This window comes from Cygnus atratus, chromosome 1 (assembly GCF_013377495.2).
Source record: "Cygnus atratus isolate AKBS03 ecotype Queensland, Australia chromosome 1, CAtr_DNAZoo_HiC_assembly, whole genome shotgun sequence".
Classification (NCBI taxonomy): Eukaryota; Metazoa; Chordata; class Aves; order Anseriformes; family Anatidae; genus Cygnus; species Cygnus atratus.
In genome coordinates, this window is record NC_066362.1 from 121,036,556 (window position 1) to 121,064,140 (window position 27,585).

At 35.4% G+C, this 27,585-nt stretch overlaps 1 protein-coding gene across 1 annotated transcript in view; it reads left to right on the forward strand.

Annotated features, from left to right (window-relative positions):
* Positions 1-27,585, forward strand: part of DMD (dystrophin) — a 1,075,555-nt gene that overhangs the window by 344,286 nt on the left and 703,684 nt on the right. Inside the window, 10 exon segments of the mRNA XM_035542302.2 lie at positions 2,666-2,907; positions 4,468-4,648; positions 11,268-11,413; positions 12,398-12,610; positions 17,139-17,252; positions 18,822-18,977; positions 21,208-21,378; positions 22,412-22,594; positions 24,681-24,815; positions 25,573-25,722. Coding sequence (XP_035398195.1) covers positions 2,666-2,907; positions 4,468-4,648; positions 11,268-11,413; positions 12,398-12,610; positions 17,139-17,252; positions 18,822-18,977; positions 21,208-21,378; positions 22,412-22,594; positions 24,681-24,815; positions 25,573-25,722 — 1,691 coding nt within the window.

Here is a 27,585-nt window from a genome sequence, read left to right on the forward strand (position 1 = left end):
ACCTCTGTATTCTTTTACCAAACATGTCTCTCCACACTCCAGTCTTGTACTCCCACTTCAGTTACATGAAGAGCAAAAGCATTTCTTTGTTCATCAGCACTTCTAGAACCACATTTAGACTGAAAGTTTAGATATTAAAGAATTGAAGAAAATTGAATTATATTTGTATTTTCACATGCACGTTCCATTAAGAGGGACACAGCAGTGAAAAGAAGAAAAGAGGATCTGATGAATCTAGATTTTCATCAGAAATACAGTCCACTCTGAATCCTTGAAAAAATATTGCAGAGAAAAATATTGTTATGTATGGAGAGTCCATGACTGCACTTCCCCTGGTAATCGTAATCTTGCCTAAGGGTACTTCGGAGACTGTGGAAGCTGAAAAGAAAAGAGAGGAGTAAATAAAAGTGATCTTAGTGCACCATCCTTCTTTGCCAAAGTCATAGGCAGTGTCAGAGGTAATCACGAGCACAGTGTCTGGGATGTCTGCTCTCTCTAAAGAATATGCAGCATTTTATAACCAAAGTCACAACAGGACAGAAGCAATTGTTGAAATATAACGTAGTTAAAGGCTTGTCTTCTACATGTGTGTTTTGTTTTGCTGTTGGTAAGATTCATTATCTATCTGCCTGGTCAACTTTGTTGTTGCACAGACATGCTTTGTCATTCAGGTTTATGGTGCCTCTTCACACCTTGCTGCATATTAGACATTACACTTTCTTAAAGTGAAGTAGTTCTGGAACAACATCTCCAAATGGAAAACACACAAAAATACCAGACCACTGGTGGCTTCTATTAAAATGTGTCAAAATATTGTTTACCTCTTTAAACTTTTAACTTTCATTTTATACCCTTGCTCAGTCATTAAACTGTACCAGCCATTTTCCAGAGTACAGCATGTATGTATAGCTGATGCAACCACCATGGTTGCCATTATGTCCCAGTAGTTCTGGCTTCTGATTTTTCTGCATTTTTGCTTGTACTTTTTGTAATAATGTAAAATTTGCTTGGCTAGAGCAATATCCTAGAAACAGAATATGTCCAGGGATCTGCTGCCGTGTACTGCAGAATCGTCTAAGTGACACCAAATGAAATCATCCCAAACTGAATTCAGAATAGTGTTTTACCACAGAACTATGGACTCTAGAGCAGACATGATCCCTGATTAGTGTGATTTACCATATAGATTAAATTGTGGTCATTCCTTAGAAAAATTATTACAATTAATTTTCAGTACTATTTTAAATAAGGCCTTTAGCCACAATTGAGGCTCATTTTCCTAAGTCCTACATTCAACAATTGCGCATAAACTTCACAATTTTGTATCCCTGATAAAGAATTTTTCCTGCAGATTAGGAATACCATCTATAGCCAAGTTAAACTATGTCAACAGTATACCAAAAATCACAGAGAAAGCTTTTGTTTTATTTGCATTTAAACACAGTTTTACGAAAATACAAAAACACCTGAAATCTATTTATTTTGATAAAAGCATAGCTTTTATTTTACTGGTTAACTGGTGTATGACTTACTGATGATGTTATTAAAAATGTCCTTAAATACGTATGTGATCGAGAAGTTTATTAATTTTGAAATCGGTATCAGCTCTATTGCTATGTTTATTATTGTATGTCATTCCAGTAAAAAATGGTTATGAATCACAATTAAAATTCCCTTGAAAAATAAATGAGTTTATAAATTATTAATTTAATGTAATAGTAACATTAGTAAGTTAATATTATTTTGAACTCAATCTAAGTTCAGCTTTCAAAATAATTATAAATGTTCTTGAAGGATTCCTTTGTTCATTCTTGATATGCCTGACGCTCTTCATAAATTATATAATACATATTTTTCCATTAAATAGTTCTAAATATTTGCCTTTTCTCCAATAACCTAAGTCAGTTTTCTTTTGTGAACTGTAATTTAAGACCGCTTACTGAACAATAGACAGAAACAGGCAAACTATATTAGATGAACTAAACCCTGGCTGGAAATAAATATAAAGAAATGTCACATACACTTTCTTGACTGAGTCTTTCTTTGCCTGATGTCTACTGATGGCCACTGTAGGAGACAGGGTACTTGCCTACATTGTGCTTTGATCTGATCAGTGTGATTATTCTTTAACGCTTATGATATTTCTAAACTAGCACATAATGCAAAACTTGAGGGTTGGATTACTAAAAACATCAAAATAACTGTGGAACCTAATTCCCATTCATTTGAAATTAAAAAACAAAAGTGAAACAAACAAAAAACCACACACAACAATCTTACATGTTAAAATCTAGTTGCCATCCAGACAGAGCTTTCAAAATCCATCTATAAGGCATTTTGTTATTTCCTACAGCACTGTTAATTAGCTTTATGTATTGTATCTCCCACTGTTTTATTCACATTCTTGTACCTTAATGCACTTTACAATTCATTCCCATAGCAAAACAAAACAAAACAAAAAACCCTGACAGCAACTGAAAGCAGTTTTTAAACTTTTTCCTCTGCTGATATGTAACATCTGTATTTTCAGGATGATAAATCATTATTTGGATTTATTATCTCTCAGATAGAGAAACTGAATTGTTAGAGTATTTTGAAATTAATTTACTTCTTTGTGACTTATTTATCTTTGAGTGTTGAGCTTCTTCTCTTGTATTCTTTCTAGAGGGTCTGAACGCTGACAGCATTCGACAAGCCTCAGAGCAGCTGAAGAGTCGCTGGATTGAGTTCTGTCAGTTGCTGAGTGAAAGGCTGGCATGGCTGGAGTACCAGAATAACATCATTGACTTCTACGGTCAGCTGCAGCGACTGGAGCAGACAGCAATTACTGCAGAAAACTGGCTGAAAGCACAACCAACACCAGCAACAGACCCTGCTACAGTAAAAGCTCAGTTGGAAAAATGCAAGGTTAGAAATTCTTCTTTTATTATATTGTACTTCCTGTTTGTACCAACAGGTGGCCACATTGTCACCCACACTATGAATGTAAAAGTGGAAATTGGACTCCTTATGTTTCCAAGAAAATCATTGAAAATACTTATTTAAGGAAAGGAAGGAATGGTAAATGACAAGGCTAGAACCTAGTATGTGGGTATTTAAAGTTCTGTCCTAAATATTTAGTTATTTTAAAATATTTACATACCTAAAGTTAGAGAACGAGGCCCCTAAACTCTTTATTTCTTTTTCCTGCAAGGATTTATTTCTTTGGTTCTTCATTAAGAAACTGTTGCTCGTTATCTCTGGCTGTAAGGATCTGGGCCTGAAAATTTTCTTCATTGTCAAGTCCCAAATCCTGCTACTGCACACCACTTTACTTGTTACATGCTCTGCATTTTGGCGCAGGGTTGATTGGGTAGTTGAAAGGAGGAATATTCTTCTGTCATCATATGACAGAATTCCAGGAATTTGTGCACAAACGGTCACACCCATTCAATTATAATTCTGCCGTAAATGTTTTTGGTTGTGTGCTGCACCATTGTAGAAATTTGCTCATCTTTCTTGCTGTAGACAACTGTGTAGGCTGGGGTTGTGTCATGACAGTCACTCTTTGCTGTGTATTTTTGTTTTGAACTAGCATATGGAGACTTTTGAAGGGGGCATAAGTACAATACCAATTTTAGAAGTTCGCTCAACCTCTGAGGAAGAGTTTAAATGTGGAGAGCTGCTTATATATGCACTCACTTCCTAGCTAATACTATTTGACATGAATCCGTTTTGTAAACTGAAATGTAGTTATGCATTATAAATTTCATGACATGCTTGTACAAGTTTTTTCTCTATCAAATCTCTGGTTTCTGAAGCTCTCAAACTAAACAAATGTTTGAAAAACACATTTAGAGATCTCTTCGTGCTATTATTTCTATTTTCACATGTTTCCAAGCTGGCATTGTGCTTACAGGGGTTCTCTGGTTTTCTTGCAAAAAGCTTCTGTTAGAGAAGCTCTGCTACAAACAGTACATTTGGCTCACCCAAAGATGCTAACTTTCCTTTTTTCTTTTTACTTAGCAGTTGCTAGTGTTACAATCTGTTTAAGGTCTCCAGAAGGCATAATAGCAGAACCTGAACCTGTAATGTATTACTGTGGGGGCTGCTGGAATTCAATGTGATCTAATGGAGATGTGTCCAGGACTGTGGCAAATGTGGAGTTTTTATCTTCCTATCTCCACATGAAAGGAATGCTCCTCAGGCATGGAGTTTGGATGTACAATCTATCTCATTTTCTTTGACCATTACACTTCTAAAGTGTTAATGCCATGTGAAAGTAACTTCAAACAATGGGAACAGAAATACTGATTAGCGAGAAAAGATCAAAAATATTGCTGAGATTTGTTCTTACTATTACTGATGTAGTTGGAAGCAAAACAATTTTGTAATGTGCAGTGAAATGGTGATTTCATGGCACTAGTGATTTCATTGGAGAACAGCTTTTTCTTGATTTTTTTTTTTTTTTTTAATCCAACCATGCAGGACGAAATCATCCGAATGTCAACCCTTCAGCCTCAAATTGAACACCTAAAGGCTCAAAGTCAGGCACTGAAAGAGAGAGAACAAGGCCCAATGTTTTTGGATGCTGACCTTGCTGCTTTTACCAGCCATTTCAAACAAATACTTGCTGACATGCGTGCCAGAGAAAAGCAGTTACAGACCAGTAAGTATTCACAACAAAAGGTCAGTTTGCCTGACTAACATGCAAAGAATAGGCATGTACATTTTGCTTTCCTTCTTTTGTATTTGCTTTTGTTGCACTAAACCAGTAGTATGATTTAGGTGATCTTTTTGTAATTGAATTAGCCTTTTAGAAATTATCAGTACATCATTTATACTATATTAATAAGAAAACAAGGGAAGGTACACTTCCAAAATAAAGGTTTTACTTAGTGTAGTTCTCCGATCAGATTTACTCCTTATAGCATGTATTTGGACAGATTTAGTGGTATATTTTGGCAACATAAAGCTTTATTTAGTTGGATTATGAGACCGAGCTGCCTCTATCTGTGTCAATAGAGAGGAGAGTTTAATTTCACAGTGAATCTGCTCTAAATTTGTCTGGAGTAGAAATTTAACTCCATAAAACTCATTAAAAAGAGTAGCTATTTTAGGGTATCTAGTTTTTCACCATGAGGTGAACTGTTCCTTTTCTTCAACATAGAATATGTTTGCTAGTTATAACATTATTTGCAGTATTTGTAATAAAATGGATTTTTAAAAGGGAGAAGATGCTATACAAAAAACGAAGGTAACTTTATTATTGATAATAATAAATACCTTTTTTCCTGTGTATTCCTGATACTTAGCATGCCAGTGACTACTTTCTGTATTAATTCTAAAATTAAAAGTAAGGTATCAGATAAAAATATAAGCTTAAATTTTCTCAATAGCAAAGAAATTATTTTTCCCTCAAACTAATGATTGTACTGTTTTGAAATCAGACATAGTGCTAGCTCCTTCTAGTGGATCTTTATAGTATTCCTCCTGAGTTCTTTGGAGATGTTTGGAATGATTCCTTTTTTAAAGATTTTTTTTTTCAACAACACCTTATTGTTGTCCTCCTGTAGTTATTTCACACATGCACACACACAAACTGAAGAGCTGATTATGCATAAGGGAACTGAGAAAATTAAATACAAGTATGCGACACCATGTGATGAAAGAACGATTTGTAGAAATTTAGTATTAAGGACTGTAAATTTATTCATAACGCTGAAGATGGCCATGAAATGGATAATATTTAACAATTGCTAATGCCACACAGTTTTAAATGTTGAAATTATTTACCATTCTGCCAACAGGAAAATATGGTAACTGTTAGCTTCCTAATGATTTATTCAATACATAATTTTGTGTAATTGCTGTTTCTGCTTCAGCTGATTTTACTACAGCAAGACCTCACGAACTAACCAGATGGTTATTCCTGTAAGAGAAGTAGTGTGCATTGACTGACTTACACTGTCACAAAGCAGGGGTTTTGCTTAAGTTTTTCCTGGCAGTAGCTGTTTGTTCCCACTCCTGTGCTGCAATATGCTCACATTTGTTGTCCAGCTGCAGAAGTAGCTGTCCTACAGTGGCAGCACTGAACAGGCCGGGATGAATGTCCTAAACTGATAGAGCACAAAAGTCCCTGGATGAATATTTTACAGAACCGTGGTCTCTTGTTCTTATTTTATGTGGCTGCTCTGCATCACAAGACCTCCATCTAAAACGGTTTAGCTGTCAAGATGAGACTGTTTTATTTAATACGGTATATGCCTGTACTGATACTTCAGGTAAGATCATAGAATCATAGAATATCCCAAGTTGTAAGGGACCCGTAAGGATCATTGAGTCAAACTCCTGGCACCACAAAGGTCTACCCAAAATTTTAGACCATGTGACTAAGTGCACAGTCCAAATGCTTCTTAAACTCCAACAGGCTTGGTGCAGCGACTACTTCCCTGGGGAGCCTGTTCCAGTGTGCGACAACCCTCTCAGTGAAGAACCTCTTCCTAATGTCTAGCCTAAACCTCCCCTGCCTCAGCTTGACACCATTCCTGCGGGTCCTATCACTAGTCACTAAAGAGAATAGATCGGCGCCTTCCCCTCCGCTCCCCTCGTGAGGAAGCTGTGGACCGTGATGAGGTCTCCCCTCAGCCTCCTCTTTTCCAGGCTGAACAGGCCAAGTAACCTCAGCCGCTCCTCATACATCTTCCCCTCTAGGCCCTTCACCATCTTCGTAGCCCTCCTCTGGACACTCCAACAGTTTTACATCCTTTTTGTACTGTAGTGCCTAGAACTGCACACAGTACTCGAGGTTAGGCCGCACCAGTGCAGAGTAGAGTGGGACAATCACTTCCCTCGACCGACTAGCGATGCCGTGCTTGATGCACCCCAGGATACGGTTGGCTCTCCTGGCTGCCAGGGCACACTGCTGGCTCATATTCAGCTTGCTGTCAACCACACCCCCCAGATCCCTCTCTGCGGGCCTGCTTTCCAGTGTCTCGTTGCCCAGTCTGTACATATAGCCAGGGTTGCCGCGTCCAAGGTGCAGGACCCGGCACTTGCTCTTGTTAAAATTCATGTGGTTGGTGATCGCCCAGCTCTCCATATGATAACATCAGATAATGATGTTGCTCATTCTTTATTTGTCTTCAGAAATTTTATACACAGTTTTTTCAAAGTGATAATTTCCTTAAATAACTCTGCTGTAGATATGAATGAACATGAGGGGATACTGCATTATTTATAATCCTGTTTCAGGAAGGTCTTAGGAATCAAAAAATGTAAAAAACAAAACAAGCAAACAAACAAACAAAAAACTAGAAGCTGAATTTTAGAATATTTCAAAAAGTCCTGAGTGTTTTCTATTAATTTCCATGACTATTCTTGACTATTGAACAGAGAAAAGACTGTATCCCATGTCTTTACTGTAGTCTTAGCTTAATAGAAAATGTTGGAATTTGCTGGAGTTGCATTTTGGGTATTTCAGCTTCTTGTTTGCATAAATTTTTGATTCTAAATTTTTGATTCATCATTAGTGTTTGTTTTGTTTTGTTATGTTTTATGTTACATTACTCCATTATCTTTCTGTCAAATAAGAGTATTTAGATAATCTGTTCTGGTTTGTTTACAGGGAATTATTTCTGGCAAAAAATAAATTTCTCTAGTTCTAGAAGATTATCTCTTTCTCTCTTTTTTTTTTTTTTTTAAGGTTTGGTTTAGTTTTAAGGTTCATGAGTGTTTAGCAGCTTCTTTATGCTGCACAGTAGATAAATAAAATATTAAAGATTATATCTGATTTTCTCAAATGTTTTTCGACATGATTTGATTAGCATTTCCATTTATTAAAATATATATATATTTTTTTTTTGAAGTAAATTTTAAATCTATTTCCTAGTTTGTTTGCAAAGTATCTTACAGCTGGGCTACAAGTGACATTGAAATTGTTATGATACATAAAATAATATTTCACCAATCATTTTGTACTTGAGGAATAAAAAAAATAAGCAAGTGTCTTGTACATTTTGTAACTGCAAGTTATTTTTAAGACCTGAACTATGTTTTAATATTAGTAATATTATTTTTCTGTTTGGTTTTGAGATATTAAGTTTGCTTAGCTTTCTTTGAATGTGCCTTTTGAGCTGAAAACAGAGTTCAGATGTACGTAATTTAATTTTTCTGTTGCATCTATTTCCTCAGGTAACTGTTTTTATTCGAATACAGAACAAAAGGAGAAAACAATCTGTGAAATAAGCCTGCATGAGATAATGTCCTCTACTCTGTAGTTCACTTTTTCATTTTCCTCTAGAGTAAAAATGAAATTTTTTAAGTATGGGAAATAAAACCACATACAAATTTTGCATCTTTAAGTATATATATATTGTTACATTGTATCTTGTAGAACTGGAGAGGGCTTCCTTTGTATTTCTTTTAAGAGGTGAATAAATTAGAAAAGTGGAAGTGTTAGAGCACTTGCAGAACCTTGGCTATGTATTATATGAGATTCTTTAAGATTCCACTTTGAAAGTTCATGGTGAAAGATGTGACAGAAGGGAATCACAACTTTTATGAAATCGCTAATGTAAGGACTGATAAATTGCTTCAAAGATGTATTACAAAATAAGCAAAACAAAATTTTGAAAAAAAAAACATAATATAGTTATAAACACTGCAGTTGATTCTGAGGAGATTTTTATGGGAAATGCATGCAATTTTATCTAAACCATTTGTTCCAGGCAATAAGTCTCTATTGAAATGATCTCATAGGTTGTATTCATTGCCTTTCTTCTTTCACAGTGATGCAATGAACAGTGGGATTTCTCCTGATGGACAGGAGATGGACATTGTAACATATCCAGTGGGATTTGGTAGTTGTTGAAATAATTGTATTCTAATTTCATTTCTGTTTCAGGAAAAAAAAAAAAAATAACCAGAAAATCCATTCACACACACAGAAAAATGGAAAGCCTAATTTAGGTATAGTTTGGGTTGAGGACTTGCTATATCTTTTTGACTACCAATTCAATTCCTCATATAAATATATAGCAGAATCCATATTAATACTTTGTGCTCATCATTTGGACTTCAATCCACAAACATTATTGTGGCAAAACAAAGTTTAGGATAATAATAAACAGGTCTGGATGTGTGTGTATGCTATGAGCATGGGGAATTTAGAGATTCATACTGCCTATAGTGAGACCATAAATGTGTTACATTTTAGACAGATAAAATTAGGTAACAAGGATTCCACTGCAGGAATTTGACTGAATTCTCATCATTGACATCCACAAGTTGCAAGAACAGTATAGGCAATTGTTATCCTAAAATATGTTAAGATGCTTTCTTGTGGAGGAAAATGCTGATACATCATTAAAAGAAAAATCTAGCTCAGAAAAAGGTATTGAAAAGTAATATTTCATTACTAGTAATCTGGAAAAGTGAAATAGGAAAACTGTTGTTTCACTGAACTTTAAAATGCTTTTTAAATAGAATATTTAGTAGCCAAACTGGAAAGCCACTAGCTTGATAAAATCGACATCTAAAATCCTGCTTGAATTCTTAGTCCTTCCTGCAAATAGTAGAGAACATCATTAGTTAAAAATGGAAAAAAAAAAAAAGTTATCAGTGTTTTAATAATTCGAAAGTTGTTATTACTGGCAAACTTTCAGGATAAGAGTTTTGTGCAGTTTGGTGGAGTTTGCTGTAACAGCAAATATTATGTTTTTTGACCTGTTCTGTGATGTTCCTCACTGCTGTTGAAAATAGCAGTTCTTGTATATAGCTGCCTGAAGACATTAGTCAGAAAAAATGTTTTTCATTTAAAGGAGAAAACTGGTATTTATAGAAGTCAAACATTATATCAAAATACTGAATTACATTTCATATTTTTTTAAATAACAATGCAGATTAAGAGTTGTATACTTTATCATATCTGAGCTGTTAAAATAATGGCTACATTTGGAGTGATGAGTTTAAATGTGTTCTATAATAGAAATGGTTCGGATTAAATGAGTCACAGACAATACAAATATAACTAAGGGACTTAAAAGTTTTAAAATGCTATTTCAGTAGACCAGCTGTTAATGATGGTGTTGAGATGAAAAATGCCTGTTTTCTGTGTTTGCAGGCATGTATTACAGTTGCTTTCTGTGTGCATACAATACACCAGAGGGAAAAAAAAATGTTGTCTTCTGTGGTAGCAAGTCTTGGCTTTTGTAAGTCTGCAGTTGTGTGTTATAAATCAGATTAGGCAGGATTTTGAAAAGAAGAAAGTGCACCATACAGTATGCCCACAAGAGAGAGACCTTAAGTGGACCTGATTTGAGTATGTTATGATGTCTTGCTGACAATACAAGTTTTTCAAGTAACTTTCTGTTGAGAACTACAAAATTAAGTTAAAATAAGCAGTGCATTCTGCCAAGCACGGTTTTATGAAAATGTAAGCAAGCTTGCACTTTGATTCTCTTCTTTGTCAAAATTGCTTTTTGGACAGTTATATCATTTTCCAGTACAGTTCCTTCTCAAACACTGGAGACATACAGGAGATAAAAATAGGTGTTACCTTTTTGAGCTTTTATATACTTTATTTTTATGTCATACAAGTTGGAATTTTTTCAGTGAATTAGCCATGTTATTTGTCTGTATTTTTCTCAATGACTGTAGAGGAAACTATTGTTGAGGGAGTATTGCACAGGGAGTATCTCTGCTAATGAGTTGGTGTGTGTTCCAGATGTTGTCTATTTAATGGCAGCTGTAATGTTGTTGTAAGAAGCACAGTGCGATAAAATTCAGCTTTAATGTAGAAGAGAGATTCATCTTCTAAGCTTTTAACAGATGTCCTAAACAGAACATTTTACTTGAAAAGAAACATTTAACACATGAACACGGGCCATAAAAGGGAATGCTGTTTTCCTACTGTGTTTCTGAAATTAGATTGTGGGTTAAGTACAATGGTTTATATGTTGATCTCTAAATACACACATTTAAATTTTCTTGTCCATTTAAGTTTTCATGTAACCTAGAACTCAAGAGAGACTCAAATGTTACACAACTAAAAAAATGACTTGGATACCATAAATGTTTGTAAGACTATATTTAATTCTTCAAAAGTTATCTTCCATAGTTCTTGGAAAAATCTGGAGCTGATGTACTGGGTCTGTTGCAATCTGTTGCAAAACAGCCATTAACTTCAGTAAGGCTAGGTCCTCTACAAAACATCTTCTGTCAACAAAACAATTAATGGAGTGCAAAATGATTTTATTTCTTTCCTTTTTCTTCCCCACTGAATGTAGTTTTTGACAGTTTGCCTCCAGCACGCTATAAAGAAACAGTGACTACTATACTTTCATGGATCCAGCAGTCAGAAACTAAACTCTGCATACCTCAGGTTGCAGTTGCCGAATATGAAATCATGGAGCAGAGACTCAGAGAACTCAAGGTGAGTGTTCAGACTGTGGAAAGAATATCTCAAAAGAAAAGTTAAGAGTAACAGAATCATAAATTGTCATGACTTGAAGCTTGTCAGCTGTTGAAGCCTATGGATCTTGAGTGATTTATACCCAAGGGCTGCAGAAGACAGTGGATACTTGCTTCTGTCATTTCCTAAAAGTTAAAGGAGTGAAAATGTTATTCATCATTGAAACCAATTATATAAAATATTGAGTATGTTAAGGAAAAGCCTTTGTTTGTCCTCCTGATATATAGAATATTCCTTTGATGATAGCTCTAGTCATTAAGAATAGATTTAGCTTATTTCATTTTCTGGTGTTCACATGAAAACATATGTACTTTGCAAAATGCAGCATGTTCATCGTCAGATTTCCTGTCAGGTTTACAAGCAGACACAAATATGGGACAAGTTTTGCCAGTGGGTACAAACCTTGCCTTCATTTCAATGTCTGATATTGTCTTACAATCTAGTGGCTAATAAGCATGCTGTTTGGTGGAACTAGCAATGCACATGTAGAAATAGAAAGTAGAATATAGAAAGAAAAAGTTAGATGCAGCAAATTTGAGTAAGAATTGGAAAAGTTTTAAGAAGCTATCAAAGACTTTAAATCATAAAAGCAGTTCTAAGTTTACTCTTTTTCTCCATGTATAATTTGATTCTTTTAAAGTGTAGTCATTAGGACTATAGTAAATTCCTATCTCAAGTTAGTGAAGTGTATGTGGATTAGCTCTGTTAACAAGTATAAACAAGTTTGGTTATATTATCAATTAAACTAAAGATTCTGCAATGTAGTTTGTGTGAGAAAAGCAATTCCAAATAGCCTAGTAGTATGTCATTGGAAGTTTTAGCAAAGATGTTTTAGCATTTAGAGTTTTCAGTCCTTTCTTCAGCAGCCTCACTTATGGCTGTGAAAAATTTGTTCAGAATTGCCCAATACATGAATGGGAATACTATTTGCTGCTTATATCATAGGCTCTACAAAGTTCCCTGCAAGAGCAGCAAAAGGGCCTGAACTATCTCAATACAACTGTGGAAGACTTGTCCAGGAAAGCCCCTGCAGAAATCAGCCAGAAATATCGATCGGAGATTGAGGTGATCGTTGGCCGCTGGAAGAAATTGTCGTCACAGCTGGGGGAACATTGCCAGAAACTTGAGGAGCTTATGACTAAACTCCAGCGATTCCAGGTTAACCAACCTTTTTCAGCTTCAGCTATTGTTGTGGCTTTTGGCCATAGGAAATGCATAGCATGCATTTATACACGTCAAGAAAATAACAATAAAATGAAGTATCAAAGGAGCACATGAAGCTAACGTATTAAAATGGTCACTTGATTTTGGTGGGTCCAAGATTTGACTTTAAGTTCTGATTTTGTGGCTGTTTCTGCCCGTATATTCTAATGGTAAAACTTAACTTTGATTTCAATGAAATTGCTATTAATATTCCTCTACTTACTTTTTCAATGTAGTTGAAGTACTTTTTTATGCAGCTGTGGTGGTTTTACCGTGCTAGGCAGCTGAACATCACAACCGCTCTCTCACTCCCCCTCCTTAGAAGAGGAGGGGAAGAAGTAAAGGAAAGAACAACTCACGGGTTGAGATAAGGATAATTTAATTAAAGGAAAAAAAATTATTAAAGAAAGATTGTTATTAATTAAACAATTTAACTAGAGGGAAAAAAGTGGGAGGGGGAAAGGGAAAAACAAAACAAAACAAAACAAAAAACAAGTAAAGGCTATGTGGAAGTGCAGAGGAAAGAAATTACTCTCTACTTCCCACAAATGAGCGATGCTTGACCACGTCCTTGAAGCAGGGCTTCAACACACATAGCCGGTGTTCGGGAGGACAGACGTTTTCGCAACGAGATCCCACCCCTCCCCTCTTCTTCCTTTTTCCACCTTTTATTGCTGAGTGTGACATCATATGGTATGGAATATCCCTTTGGTTGGTGTTTAGGTCAGCTGTCCTGGTGATGTTTCTTTCTCACCTTTTAGCCCACCCCCTAGGAGGGTTAGAGAGAGTCCTGATGCTGTGCCAGCACTGCTCAGCAGTAGACACAACACTGGTGCGATACCACTGCTGTTCTAGCTACAAGTGCAGAGCACAGCACTGTATGGGCTGCTGCAGGGAAAGTTAACATCCCAGCCAGACCCAGTACAGCAGCTAAAGTAGCTCTAACCATATTGACTTTAATAGATTCACTTACATGGTTAACATCATTTGTTGTATGGTAGTATCTTGGCAGCAGTTGCCGAAAATTGGAAGTGCACGACTTAGAGAATTATTTGATTTTTAGGTATTCAGAATGACAGCATTGGAACCTTATATATATATATATGTGTGTATATATATGTATATATATATATATATATGAGATATATATACATATGTTATATATATATATATGCAAGCTGTATATATATATATATACGCTGTATATATGTGTGTGTATATATATAGCTGTATATATATATGCTGTGTATATATATATTTAAAAGCTTTAAAATAGATCAATTTTTAACATATTCTTGTTCTATTTACATATAATTTCAAGGGACATGTTTCAAAGAAATTCAGATTAACTGGTCACAAAAATGGAAAAAGTATTTTTATGGTTTGGGGTATGTTTTTCTCTCCTCTTCCTTTTCCCTTCCCCATATGAACACTGACATACTCATAGAGGATATGGCAAAGAAAATTCTGAAGGCTGAAGTCCTGCAGACATACCCAAAACCGTATCCTCAGTGTGTCTCTCCTCAGTGTTCTCTTTTCTATATTTCTTCTATTTACAATATCAAATATTTCAGTCCTTGTCCTTGGTTTGCTGATAATAAAGCATGATGCATGAGTAGTTCTGTGTTGTGAATAATAATACAGGAACATATGAGCTGAAATTGTTATTTTCAGCTTAATTCAATAGAGTTGTAAAGGTATTCTTACACTTCTTTTGTGCAGAAAAAAATAAAAATAAAATTAGAGTAGAAATAAATGCTCATTGTTTGTTACTTTTCATCGGTGTTTAGATAAGCAAAATGAACAAAAGAAAAAAGAAAAAAAGAGGGAAACATCTTACAATTTATAATTATGCTACTGTGCTACAGTAACTCCAAATTTTAACTTGTTTCCATAGCTACATCTCTAAAGTTCAAGGCTGGCCATGGCACGGGGTTTAATAGTGTGGTCAGTTAGCAGCCAGATGCCCACTCAGCTGCTCTCTCACTCACCCTCCTCAACAGGACAGGTGGACAAAAAAGGATAGAAAGTTCTTGAGTCAAGATAAAGACAGGGAGATCACTCACCAATTACTCTCAGGGACAAAACAAACATGTCAGTTAAAATAGATTTGGGTAGTGACACCTTCCCCTCTGCACCCTGGCTTTTTCCTAGGCCAAGCTTCACTCCATTGCTCTCGACTACACCTCTCCCCACCAAGCAGTGCAGGGGCATGGGGAATGGGGGCTTACTGTTAGCCCATTACAGTTCAAGAGAAGTCTGCTCCCATGCAGGCTCTCCTTGGGCTGCAGCTTCCTTCAGGCAATATCCACCTGCTCTGTCATGGTCCTCCATGGGCTGTGGGGAAACACCTGCTCCACCATGGTCTCTTCCACAGGCTGCAAGGGAAACTCCAGCACCTGGAGCACCTCCTCCCGCTCCTTCTTCACTCAGCTGGGTGTTAGTGTTCGCACTGCTGTTTCTTACATTTTTCTCTACTCTTCTGTCTGTCTGACATTTTTCCCCTTTTTTAATCAGGTTTGTAATGAAGTGCCATCAGCTTGGCTGACAGGTTCAGTTCTGCCCTGCAGTGAGTCAGTTGTAGAGCTTGCTGTGTCTGGCATGGGGCATAGAGGCCACCCCTGAACTGCATCCAACCCACTAATCACTACTAATTGCACAAAACAGAATATTCTTTTTTTGTGAAATTCAAGCCTGTATCTTTGTTGTCCTGAATTTTCTGGACAGAAGTGTAGAGGTTCACTCACTGGTCTTAAAAGAAGAATCATGGCCATGCTCTTCAGAGCAAGTATTTTTAAAGCTATCTGAGCTATTGTTAAATACAAATCTTGGTCTTTATTGCTGAAATCACTGTGGTATACAGTTAATATAAAATTCATTGTCCTTTCAACTCCTTGAATGACTTGCCCTCCGGACAATTGTTTTAGCTGTTTTAATTCATGTAATGTGTCTTCAAGGGATATGATAACATCAGTGTTGATAGATAAAATGCATTTGCAGTCTGATTCAAAATGCAGGCTATACATTTGATCTTCATTGGTAGCTGGAGACTGATTCTTTTTAAAATCAATTCCATCAGATCTATATTTTGCAGCACTAATGAACTATACTTTAAGTATTCATGTAAAGGTATTAAATTTTCATCATGAAATATGATTCTGAACTATTTTTACTAAGTGATAATTGAATGCACAGTAGAGACTTCAACTTTGTTTTGGTAATTGCCATTCAGAACTATACCGATAATTTCTGTATGATTATTTTTATTATTTCAATTCATTTTCCATGGTAGCCTGTTGTTCTTAGATATGTCAAGCACATTAGGAAAATGTTTCCTTTGGTTATCTACCATGTAATAGTTTTTAAAGCATTTTGGACACATTTTAAGGCACAGTCTGTATTCTAATGAAATGTCCTTTTTTATGTTTTAATTTAATTTTGCTTTCAGCATATAATAGTGATATATACTTCACTGATAACAAAGACAATTTGATGAACAAATGCATTATAATTTCCCTTTTTAATTTTTGCCATTTGTCATTTTTATTTTAATATGCATCTGTTTACCTAAGGTAGCATTTTAAGATAATTTTAAGTGACATTTTTTTAAAGAACAGTTTAAATTTCTCATTGACTGCAAGATTAAATAAAGTCTTTCATCTGTAGGATTGAGCAAAGCTGGATATGGTTTTCCTGTCAGATCATCAAATCTCATTCTACCTTTTATGGTCTTAGGTTATCTATGTAATGCTTCCTTGGATTGGTAGAGTTCCTTATTTGCAAGCACTTGATGTTCAACTTTTCTTTTTCCTCCCCTCCCCTCCCCTCTCCTCCTAAATTAATTGCAAGGCTTAATCAGTAATTTGCTTTCCATATACTTTAATTACAAATATTCAAGTGCTATAGATAGTAAATGAGACTCAGTTTCTGAAATCCTCTTTTCGATTCTGACATTGAGTCATTACATGATTTCAGTTTCTGGAGTGAATTTGTTTTTGTTTCCATGACAAGTTTTTTATTCCGAGTAGTGAGGGAACTTTTTTGTGTTGTGTTCTGGTAGAGAAATAGGCAATAGAGCACACAACTTCCAAAATGAGCCTGAAATTTAAACTGAACCACAGGAGGTTTTGATAGGTGAGCCTGAATTAATTGCCGAGTATTAGTAGTCTGAAGCCATACAAGGACCTAATGAACACACATGCAGCATGTAAACACAGATGATATCCGGAAGGCATAAACTTGAGAGACGGGAAGTTGCCCACTTGTAGACACATTGAACTTGGGCAGAAATATTCAGATTGCAGGAGTCCCAAATAAAATTGGTTTTGCTTGTTTGTATTTGCATTTTTCTGAGTACTTTCAAACAGTCCAATAATAGAAAATTAAATTGCAATGAGTTTTAGTCATAGTGCCAGAATGAATTAAACTATTGCCAGTTACTGATATTCTGTGACATGCCATAAAATGCCTTTGTAATAAACAGAATGACACTAAAACACTGAAGAAGTGGATGGCTGAAGTGGATGTTTTTCTAAAGGAAGAATGGCCTGCCCTTGGTGATTCAGAAGCACTGGAAAAGCAACTTGAACAGTGTACAGTGAGTATTACCTGTCTGCTTGACAACTATGTCTTCTTTATGTGCTCAGCTTATATAGAATTTACACAAATAATTACAATTCCTAAAAACAAATTCAGGTTGTAAGGGGGTTGTCTTTTGCAGTATATTTGAACCTGATTAATTTCCTGTGCCTGAAGGAAAGTTCTATAAAACATGGGAAACTTAAATACAGAGAGAAAGTATACAGGGACTGTATCAGTATATATTCATAGCAGGAGCAAAATGTTGAACAAGAGGGGACTTGCACAGAATAATAAGTTAGCAGCCTCTTAAGATAGTTGTTTATTTAGTTTGTTGAGCTTACTAACATTGTATGTGTATTTGCTGTGTGCTGTATGATCTGTATCAGAAGATCTTTTTCTACATCTACTATTTACACATGATTTACAGACTTTTCTAACTGAACTGAAACAACTTGCAGGTATTGCAAATCATATCCATTTTTCTCACTAAACTTAGAAGTTCCAGGATTTCCTCCCTGCAGAGTTTTAAAGCATCATGAAGTAATGATACATCCTTCATAGGGTTTACAAATTTTTCTGCCTGCCCCAACAGAGTGTGTAAGTGTAGTGAATCTTGTAACCCATAATAATCCCTGACTATGTTCAATGGAATTTACAAGTTCTGTAAATGTTCTGGCAGGATGTGTAAATATTATGAAAGATACATACTGATCTTACAGAACTGCAAGCTCCTCAGCATTACTCTGCTACCCCTTATTTAAATAAAAATTGTTATAAATTGTATGGAACAACTCTTACCTTTTACAGAGTTGTGAATTACATGCAACTGATTTAGAATGTCACTTGAATTTATGAAGAGTTTGCATAAATATTAGCCACTAATGTCAATTGAATAAGAAAATTACCAAAATCATCACCATTTGCACTTTTACACTTAGAACTTTTTCTGCTATATAGTAAACCCAGGTAACATCTGAAGGACTAAAGAATGCCTTAGGAAGTAAAATTGAAGGTGGCAAGTTAGAACTACCTCAGGTTTTAAATAATATTCAACTGCAATAAAATTCTAATAACTAGAAATAACCTGAGGACATCACCACTCAGATCATTCTAAGGAAACTATCAGGTGAATTATCAACCCAAGGGTAATGCGTAGTTAGTAAGATAGCTTAAAATAATTAGTAAGATAGCTTAAAGTAATTTTCCACCATTATAATAGGATGTTCTTTCACAAATACAAATAAAAGATCTAGACATTGTAATAGATATACATTGTGCGAAACATTATATATAGTGTATATGCATATATATACTCTATATGTATATGTAATGTGTAGTATATGTATATTTAAAACCTTGTATTCTATATTTTGCAAATGTACTTTATGTGATACAGAATAGCTTACCACATTATGGTTGCTCATTCCTTTTTATTTATTTTCATAGTGAAGTCTGTAAATTGTGCTCATTTGCTTGGAGATCTGAACCAAAGACATGTCAAAATCTCATGTAGAAACATTTTAAGAATAGTATAAATGCACGTTTGTGTGAATGCTGCTTGCCTAATCTTCTGTTATTCCTTTAGGCTTTAGTAAATGATATCCAGACAATCCAGCCTAGCTTAAACAGCGTTAATGAGGTTGGGAAGAAAATGAAGAGTGAAGCAGAGCCAGAATTTGCTTCCAGAATAGAGACAGAACTAAAAGAGCTCAATGTTCAATGGGAACACATTTGCCAACAGGTAACAAGTCTCCTTCTGTGACTGGTTCTTTTTAAATTAATAATCAGATTTCTCATTGGTAGAATTTGTCCTTCTGTGCATACCCAGTAGATAGGAAAGATTTAGAGGAAACCAAAGAAAATCCAAGATGGTGATTAGTGCTTTGAGATATATGAAATATCTCAAGTTTCTGGTACAGATACTAAGGAATGTAAGGGTCTCAGTTATTTTGAAATAAGAAATGAAACTTTCTGAAAGATGGAATTCGGGAGATATGCTGTGCTCCTGTTGTGGTTTAGCCCGGCTGGCAGTCAAACACCACACAGCCGTTCGCTCACCCTCCCCCCTCCCTCTCCGGGATGGGGGAGAGAAATGGGAAAGTGAAGTCTGTGAGTTGAGATAAAGACAGTTTATTAAGACAGGGAAAAGAATAACAACAATAATAATAATAATAATAGTATTAATAGTAATAATGTGTACGAAATAAGTGATGCACAATGCAATTGCTCACCACCCGTTGACCGATGCCCAGCCTATCCCCGAGCAGCCGGCCCCCCCCTCCACCCCGGCTAGCCACCCCTATATATTGTTCAGCATGACGTCAGATGGTATGGAATACCCCTTTGGCCACTTTGGGTCAGCTGTCCTGGGTCTGTCCCCTCCCAGCTCCTGCTGCATCCCTAGCCTGCTCGCTAGCAGGACAGAGCGAGAAGCTGAAAAGTCCTTGGCTTGGTGTAAGCACTGCTCTACAACAATTAAAACATCAGCATGTTATCAGCGCTCTTCTCATTCTAATCCAAAACATAGCACCCTGCCAGCTACTAGGAGGAAAATTAACTCTGTCCTACCTGAAACCAGGACAGCTCCTTACAGACAGAGAAATAGAGACTATTATATAAATTACTATACATGTGCAAAATACCATTCTTACACTTTTCTGATAAGCACAGTTATAAAAAAGTTGATCTTGGAAATCTCTAAGACATTTTATTGACCCTGTTCTGTAGTCTTTCCCATTTGACAAGCATAAAGTTTTTAATTGCTTATTTTTGTAATATTAATATACCAGATATCTTTGCACTTCTTTGAAAGAAAATTCACATAAAGCCTTGTAAGTTTACAAGTCTGCTACAGTTTTATTCTGACTTCCCTGATAATTTTCCTGTAATAGTTCCATTCAGTACACTGCACAAATTAATGCCTCTCAGTAGGCATTTCTCATACAACTTCTTCAGTAACAGCTATTAAAACACATGAGAAGTAGTAAATATATAAATCAGATTGGATTGTGGTGATTTCTTGAAAGGATTTTGAAAAGTCAGCTTGAGTTAATATACATGCAATTAATATGATTGTGAGGGCTAACAGTCAGTATTCAGATACTCTTGCAGATGATAGAAGATTACTTTCTCTTCCGGTACTGTAACCGAGAAAGAAGCAATTTTGCAGGACCCCATGTTGTTCTGCTTTCACACTTGTTGGACATGACCTTTTTCTTATTACCCTGTTTTGCCCTGTAAAACATTTGTGTAGAACAACTTTTAACAGACAATACTCAAGGATGGGTAACCAAACCAGTAACAGTCAGAAACTTAGGCCAAATACTAAAACACTTTCCTCCTGATTATACTGATTTATCTAAGTAAAATTTACCTAAGTAAAATTTACCTGCTCAGGATATTGGTGTGATCAGCTCTGCATACCCAGTTCTGAAAATGGCACCGTGGCAACTAGCTGTTTTTGTTGCAAACCTCTTTATACTGAGAAAGATGGCTTCGTCACTGCTATTAGTTATAGACAATTTTGGTAGGCTGATGCACAATTCTATAAATGGCAATATAGTACAAGTTATATGACCTCAATATAGCGATAATGATTGGCAAAGGATTTAATGAAAGGGTTTTTTTTTTTTTTTTTCACTCTAAGGTAGATATTTTCCTCCAGTAGAAATTTCCTTTTTTTACTTACGTTTCTTTAGGATATACACTTTTCCGAGGGATTCAATAACGACTTCATCAGCAAGAGTAAGCTATGCATATTGCTTGTTTTATTCTCTAACTGGTTGCATTCAAACTGGCTAAAAGGTCATCTGAGGCTCAAGGGACTCTAGTTTCATCCTTGGGTGTACTTTCAAGGGTGTACTGTCTAATTTACAGCTCTAAGCATAGGATTGAAATTGGTTCTTTTCAGGATAAAGTACTGTTAAGTTTGTTCAGTAGTCTTGCTTCACATAATGTTTTCTTTATTAAAGGCCTATGCCAAGAAGGCAGCGTTAAAAGGTGGTTTGGATAAGACTGTGAGCCTCAGAAAGGATTTGACAGAGATGCATGAATGGATAACACAGGCTGAAGAAGAATATCTGGAAAGAGATTTTGAGTATAAAACACCGGATGAATTACAGAAAGCTGTTGAGGAACTGAAGGTAAAAGATGAACAAAGACCTTGAAAAGTTTTTAAAGTTCTTTTTGAAGCTTCTGCTGTAACAAAAGTCTACTCTTTCATATAGAAAGGAGTCTTTTGATATCTATTTGTTAGCCTGAAATTTAAAGCAGTAGGTGTCTTCAAGTAATTTCTATTTGGAATATGTTTGAAGATATTTAAACTGTCACAGTACTTCATAGCTAGTTTTTGTTGTTTTCTTTTTGTTTTTATTGGATACTAGATTTCGTTTCAGCTTCAACATCATGTTACTTAAGAAAAAATTACCAAGAATCAGATGTTAGCAGCAGTTAAGCGATAGATAGAGTTTTATGTTTTATGCTTATGGGAGAGGAAGGGAGAGAGAGAGAATTAGTGATTTAGGATGTCAGGATGCATTTTGGTATATACTGTTAATTTCTTTAAAAATAGCATATTTTGTCTCAAATAATGTTTCTTTCTTGTGGGATGAATGTGGTCTTTGGACAAACACAATAATTTGTGATTAATGCTCAAATATACTCATGCTCAACCACTGGATGTGGACTTGATTTTTGTTTTCTAGGTGAATTGTTTGGCCTATGCCATTCAGGAATTCAGATTACATGGCCTTAATGATTAAACCTGGTGAAATGAATTTGTAACACAATAGATTTTTTCATCTGCAGTTTGTAAAGTTTTATGGCAAAGGTATTTGGAGCATTTCTTGGGAGAAAATAAAAAATTAAAAAAAAAAAAAACACTTTTCTGAAAACTCCAGAAAGCTAAATAGTTGTACAAAGGTGTATTGTAAGTGTGAGAAATGCAAATTGCGGTGAGTACTGTGTATTGCCAAAAAAATGAAAAAAACAAAGTGTTTTGGATGCATTCAAGATCATAGCAGAAAGTCGGGGAATTAATTAGCTGTTGGGTGTGGTTTTTTTCGTTGTTGTTGTTTTGTTTGTTTTTGGTTTTTGTTTTTTCCTTCTGACAGAGACAATTCTGAAGGAGTTATTTAAAATCTGCTTCCTTCTCAAACCAGAATTTCTTTTTTACAGAGAGCAAAGGAGGAGGCCATGCAGAAAGAAGTGAAAGTGAAGCTTATTACTGATTCTGTGAATAATTTTATAGCAAAGGCTCCACCTGCAGCTCATGAGGCTTTGAAAAAGGAACTTGATGTTCTAATTACCAACTACCAGCGACTATGCAGCAGACTGAATGGAAAGTGCAAAACTCTGGAGGTTGGTTATCCTGTCAATCATTATATTTATAGCCATTCTAACCCCAGAAGTAAGGTAGAGAACGAAGGTGTATTATTGTATGAGATCATGAGTAGCCCAAGGCTTTCCTGAGTGTATGAGTCATGTATTAAACACTGCATGTATTGAGAGTCGTATGTGCTGGAGAGTCAAATTAAAGCAATGCCTCAATGGTTCATAGATGGGAGACAGCAATAGCTGCTCTGGGTTTTTATCCCTTCTGAGATGAAGCCAAGCATCTGGCTTCTGTAGCAGCCCTCTGATGTTGTCTTCACTAGTTCCTCTAGGCTTCTTTCTTCCATGGCTAAGGATTTTGATTAAACGGCCCCAAAGCAGGACAGGTGGTGTAATATCAGCACAGGAACAGCATGTGATCTGCTCACAATCTGAATGTATCTCATGCATTTTGAGTTGACCCAGCCATTTTGGCCAGTTCCATTAGAGATTCTTGCCCTAGGACTGTATTTTACACAGTGGTCACAGTGACTTATGTAAGTATTTTTATTGTGAACTAATTCATACTAGCTAACTTTGTAGAGGACAATTATATACTAGGGTAAAATTTATCTCCTCTAAATTTTGCTGTGGGAAATTAGGTCTGTAGTCTAAGCTGGTAATCTGTGTGTTGCCCCAATGAATGATGATATTATTGTACGGTATTATCCCTCTATAACCTCTTCTTTGACCAGACAGTTAAATTTGCTATGACCAAAGTTAGGTGAGATGGATTGTACTTCGGGAAACTTGACGTACAGTCTGCCAAATGTATCCCAATAAAATTATTATAACTTCTACTAACAAAAAAGGAAAAATTAAAAGATTTATGGAGATTTAAACATTTTGCTTATATATAAAGTACCGTTTTTATCTGCTTATTTAAGGATCTTCAGGTACTGGAAAATATTAAATGATAAACAATAGAAGAATAAGAACACAATTTAATCTTACAACATTGTGTTTTGTACTCTAGCATTTAAGCTGTCTATAAATTTGTTGTGATTTAAGTCATCAGGCAGCTATGCACCACAAAGTCAAGTCATTTGTTCACTCCCCCTGCAGTGGTATGGGGGAGAGAATTGGAGGAAAAAAAAGTAAAACTCATGAGTTGAGATAAGGGCAGTTTAATAGGAAAGAAAAGGAGAGGGGAAAAAAAAAAAAAAAGAACAAAATGTGAAGCATAACACAGTTATTTACCACCAGCTGACTGATGCCCAGCCACTAACCACTCCCCAAGCAAGGGCAGCCCTCACTGCCGAGTCCCACCAGTTTTGTTGTTCAGCATGACACCATATGGTATGGAATATCCCTTTGGTTGGTTTGGGTCAACTGTCCTGGCTGTGTCCCATCCCAGCTTCTTGTGCACCCCCAGCCTCCTCACTGGCAAGGCTACACAAGAAGCAGTAAAGTCCTTGACTTAGTGTAAGTACTGCTCAGCAACAATTAAAACATAGGTGTGTTATCAACATTATTTCCATCATAAATCCAAAACACAGCACCATACCATCTAGTGTGAAGAAAATTAACTCTATCCCAGCTGAACCAGTACACATTTATACTAAATGTGGTTGAGAATTAATTTCTGTAGAGATTTTGGTCAGAATTCCTTAAAGCTGTGTTTTTAGATATTTTATGAATCTGTGCTTTAAGTAATTAATGCACAGACTATATGAGCAACTTAAGTACATCTTGTAATAAAAACATAAACTTCTAACATGAATCCTTAAAAATCTGATAATTTGTATATTTAGAACTTATGAGAAAATTTTACAGAAAAGCATCTGAAACAGAAAAAACTTCACGAAAAAGAAAAGATTATATTGTGTTTTGCAAAAGCATTTGTTTATTTGTATTATCTTCTGTGATTTTGCCCTGTTTAATCAAAATGTTTTGGCTGTGTATTGTATTTATTTGGAATCCACAAATACTGGAAAAAATCAACTGTATGGCACTATAACCATCAGACATTGTGGTGTTTTGGGAAAGAAGTATGCAATGTTTTCAGTGTTTTAAAATGTGGAATTGGCTGTTAGATCTTCAATCTCAATAAACATTTTTTTTTCTCCATCAGGAAGTATGGGCATGTTGGCATGAATTATTGTCATATTTGGATGCAGAAAATAAATGGTTGAATGAGATGGAATTGAAACTCAAGGCAACTGAAAATATCCAGGGAGGTGCAGAAGAGATTTCTGAGTCCCTAGATGTAAGTGGTGTCTTTAATAATGCCAAATCACATGTACTCCTAAATTGAAAATCACATCATATTCAAAACAAACTACAAACTACACTATTACACAAGCAAAATACAGAATATTTGGAAAGTCCTGTGTTGTCACTTGATTCAACAAATCAGGTTTTGAATTTAGATCCACCTAAGTGAAATGAAGTAATTGAACATGTTACACCTGATGTCATACACAATTTTTGGTGATAATAATATCTATGTTTTAAAAAACAGCCTCTCTTAAGTCAGTTTAAAATATCAAAGGCTAGGGAGAGCAAACTTTCATCCTAGAGCTGCAGTTCTCTGTATTATTACTTTTTTTTTTTTTTTTTCCCCTGTGGAACCTTTCAAATTTTTAGAAATTCGTTTAATATTCGAAGTGAATCAAAATACAAAATATTACATTTGTGTTTTCTTTCTGCTGTAGAACTTCATCCATGATGGTACTCAAGCAAATTTTTTATACTTAAGTACACAAAAACTGCCACTGAACTCATTGGGAATATTCTACATGCTTAAAATGAAGCACTCAATTTATTATTATTATGTTTTCTGATTATAGTAATAGGTAATACAGGATATTTGTTTTCAACACAGAGGATATTGAAATTTTTGTCCTTTCTATCTACTTTAATTGTGCATGAAAAGTGAAGTTCATTTTTAAGTGGAATTATGATTGTTCTGTAGAGTTTTATTATCAGAAAGGATATCAATCTACTTTTTGACTTCGTTTCAGTCTTTGGAACGTTTAATGAGACATCCAGAAGATAATCGCAATCAGATTCGGGAGTTGGCTCAGACTTTAACTGATGGTGGAATCTTGGATGAACTGATCAATGAAAAACTTGAGAAGTTCAATACTCGATGGGAAGAACTGCAGCAGGAAGTATATTTAATAATTGACCTTCTCTCTCATTAAAAAGTCTAGCACCATTAAAAAAAAAAAAAAAAAGTGTAGTTCCTAAGCAATGCAAAAATATTGACTTATTTTAGAAGTGGACCAATTGTATAAGTGTGGTGGGTTAATTCCAAAGCACTACATGGCTGTTTGCTCACTCCTCTGGTGTCGTGGAGGAGACAACCAGAAAAGGCAAGGGAAACTTGTGGGTTAAAATAAAGGCAATTTAATAAGTAATGAAAAAAAAAAAAAAAAAAAAGGAAGAAAAACAAGTGATGAACAGTAGTTTGGGAAAAAATTCCCCCAGTTCTATTGCTGACCAATGACACTATACGGTATGGAATACCTCTTTGGTCAATTCAGGCCGGTTTACAAAGGAGTAAAGTGGCAAAAATGATGATAAACTCTAAATAAATGCAGAACATCCTTACAGGACGGAGTACCTAGGCAGTTAAATTGCAAGAAGTGTTCACTATATATACATGAAAAGTGATATTAATGGAGGACAATGAGTCCTGACTTCATATATGAAATTACAACTTATGAATTAATTGTTATTGCTCAGAAGGAAGATTTTGTGGTTATGAAAATAAATGTCAGGAAGAAGTCATCTCAGTACATGGTAAAAATGAGAAAGGAACTAGGAAAGAAATCAGAGACCCTCATTATAACTGGAACCAGAACACATTCAAAGATGAGCTACAAAGGCAACCAAAAGTAACTTAGGTTCAATGGCATAAGTGATGTACATGGAAAAATTTTGGAAAGGAGCTGTGAGCAAACGATAATTATTCCTACAACAAGGATAACTTTTTTTTTTTCTTCTTTCATGATGCATGAAATGTACTTGTTCTTGAGAACAATGACATTAATAACACAGAAGTATGTATTAAGGAAGGGGCCTCAGCTGTTCTGAGCTTAAACTTGAAGCTTAACTTGAAGGACAGGGAGGTAAAGAGTCTGGTTCCCTTTACTACTAACTGCAGGCTTTCATGTTGTTCCATATTTTTCTGGACAGTATCCTAAGAAAAAAAATAACATAACTTTCTGTATACTTCCTCTTTTTTTTTGATACCAAACTTCTGTTTAAATCATAGAATCATAGAATTGTTTGAGTTGGAAGGGACCTTAAAGATCATCTAAGTATCTGCCATGGGGCTGATACTTTCCTTCGAATTCTGCTTCTTAGTGTCTGTTTTTTTTCCTGACTTGGAGGAGAAAACTGGGAATATACAGAGGACTTCTGGTGTGTGAAAACAGGGCTTTCACATAGTCTTGCTGAGTGATGGATGAATAGTATCCAGTCTTCACAATAATAAGCATTAAATTTTAAAAAAAAAAATCGTGTTAGCTGTAGGGGTTAAATTTGAAAAGTACAATATGCATTGTGAATTTGTACTGACCAGACTTCTGGAGACAATTTTGATGAGTATATAGGCAAAATATATTAGAAATGTATTCACTGCTTTCCAGTTTAAATAAGGACAGAAAAGTGGGAGGGGGAGAAAGCCTCCTCCTTCTTGGAAAGCTAATCTGATGTTCAGCTGTCAAATACTAATGGTGAGATCTGTATATGTATATCAGAGAGTAAAGAAACTATTTCAGTCACAAGTGACTCAATCACACTGCTTCTTTACCATATGAATACCTCTTTTCTGCAAAAAAATGTTTTATTAATTTTTGCAGTGAAGTCTTGCATGCTTTGTTTCATAGATTTCTGACACTGAATTTTCTGTGCCATTTGTGTAGCCCTGTTGAAATGAGTATGCACTCTCCTTGCATAAGAATACATTGCAGGAATATAACAACACTATGCAGCTTGTGTTCAAGGTCACTTCTACTTCAGACCAG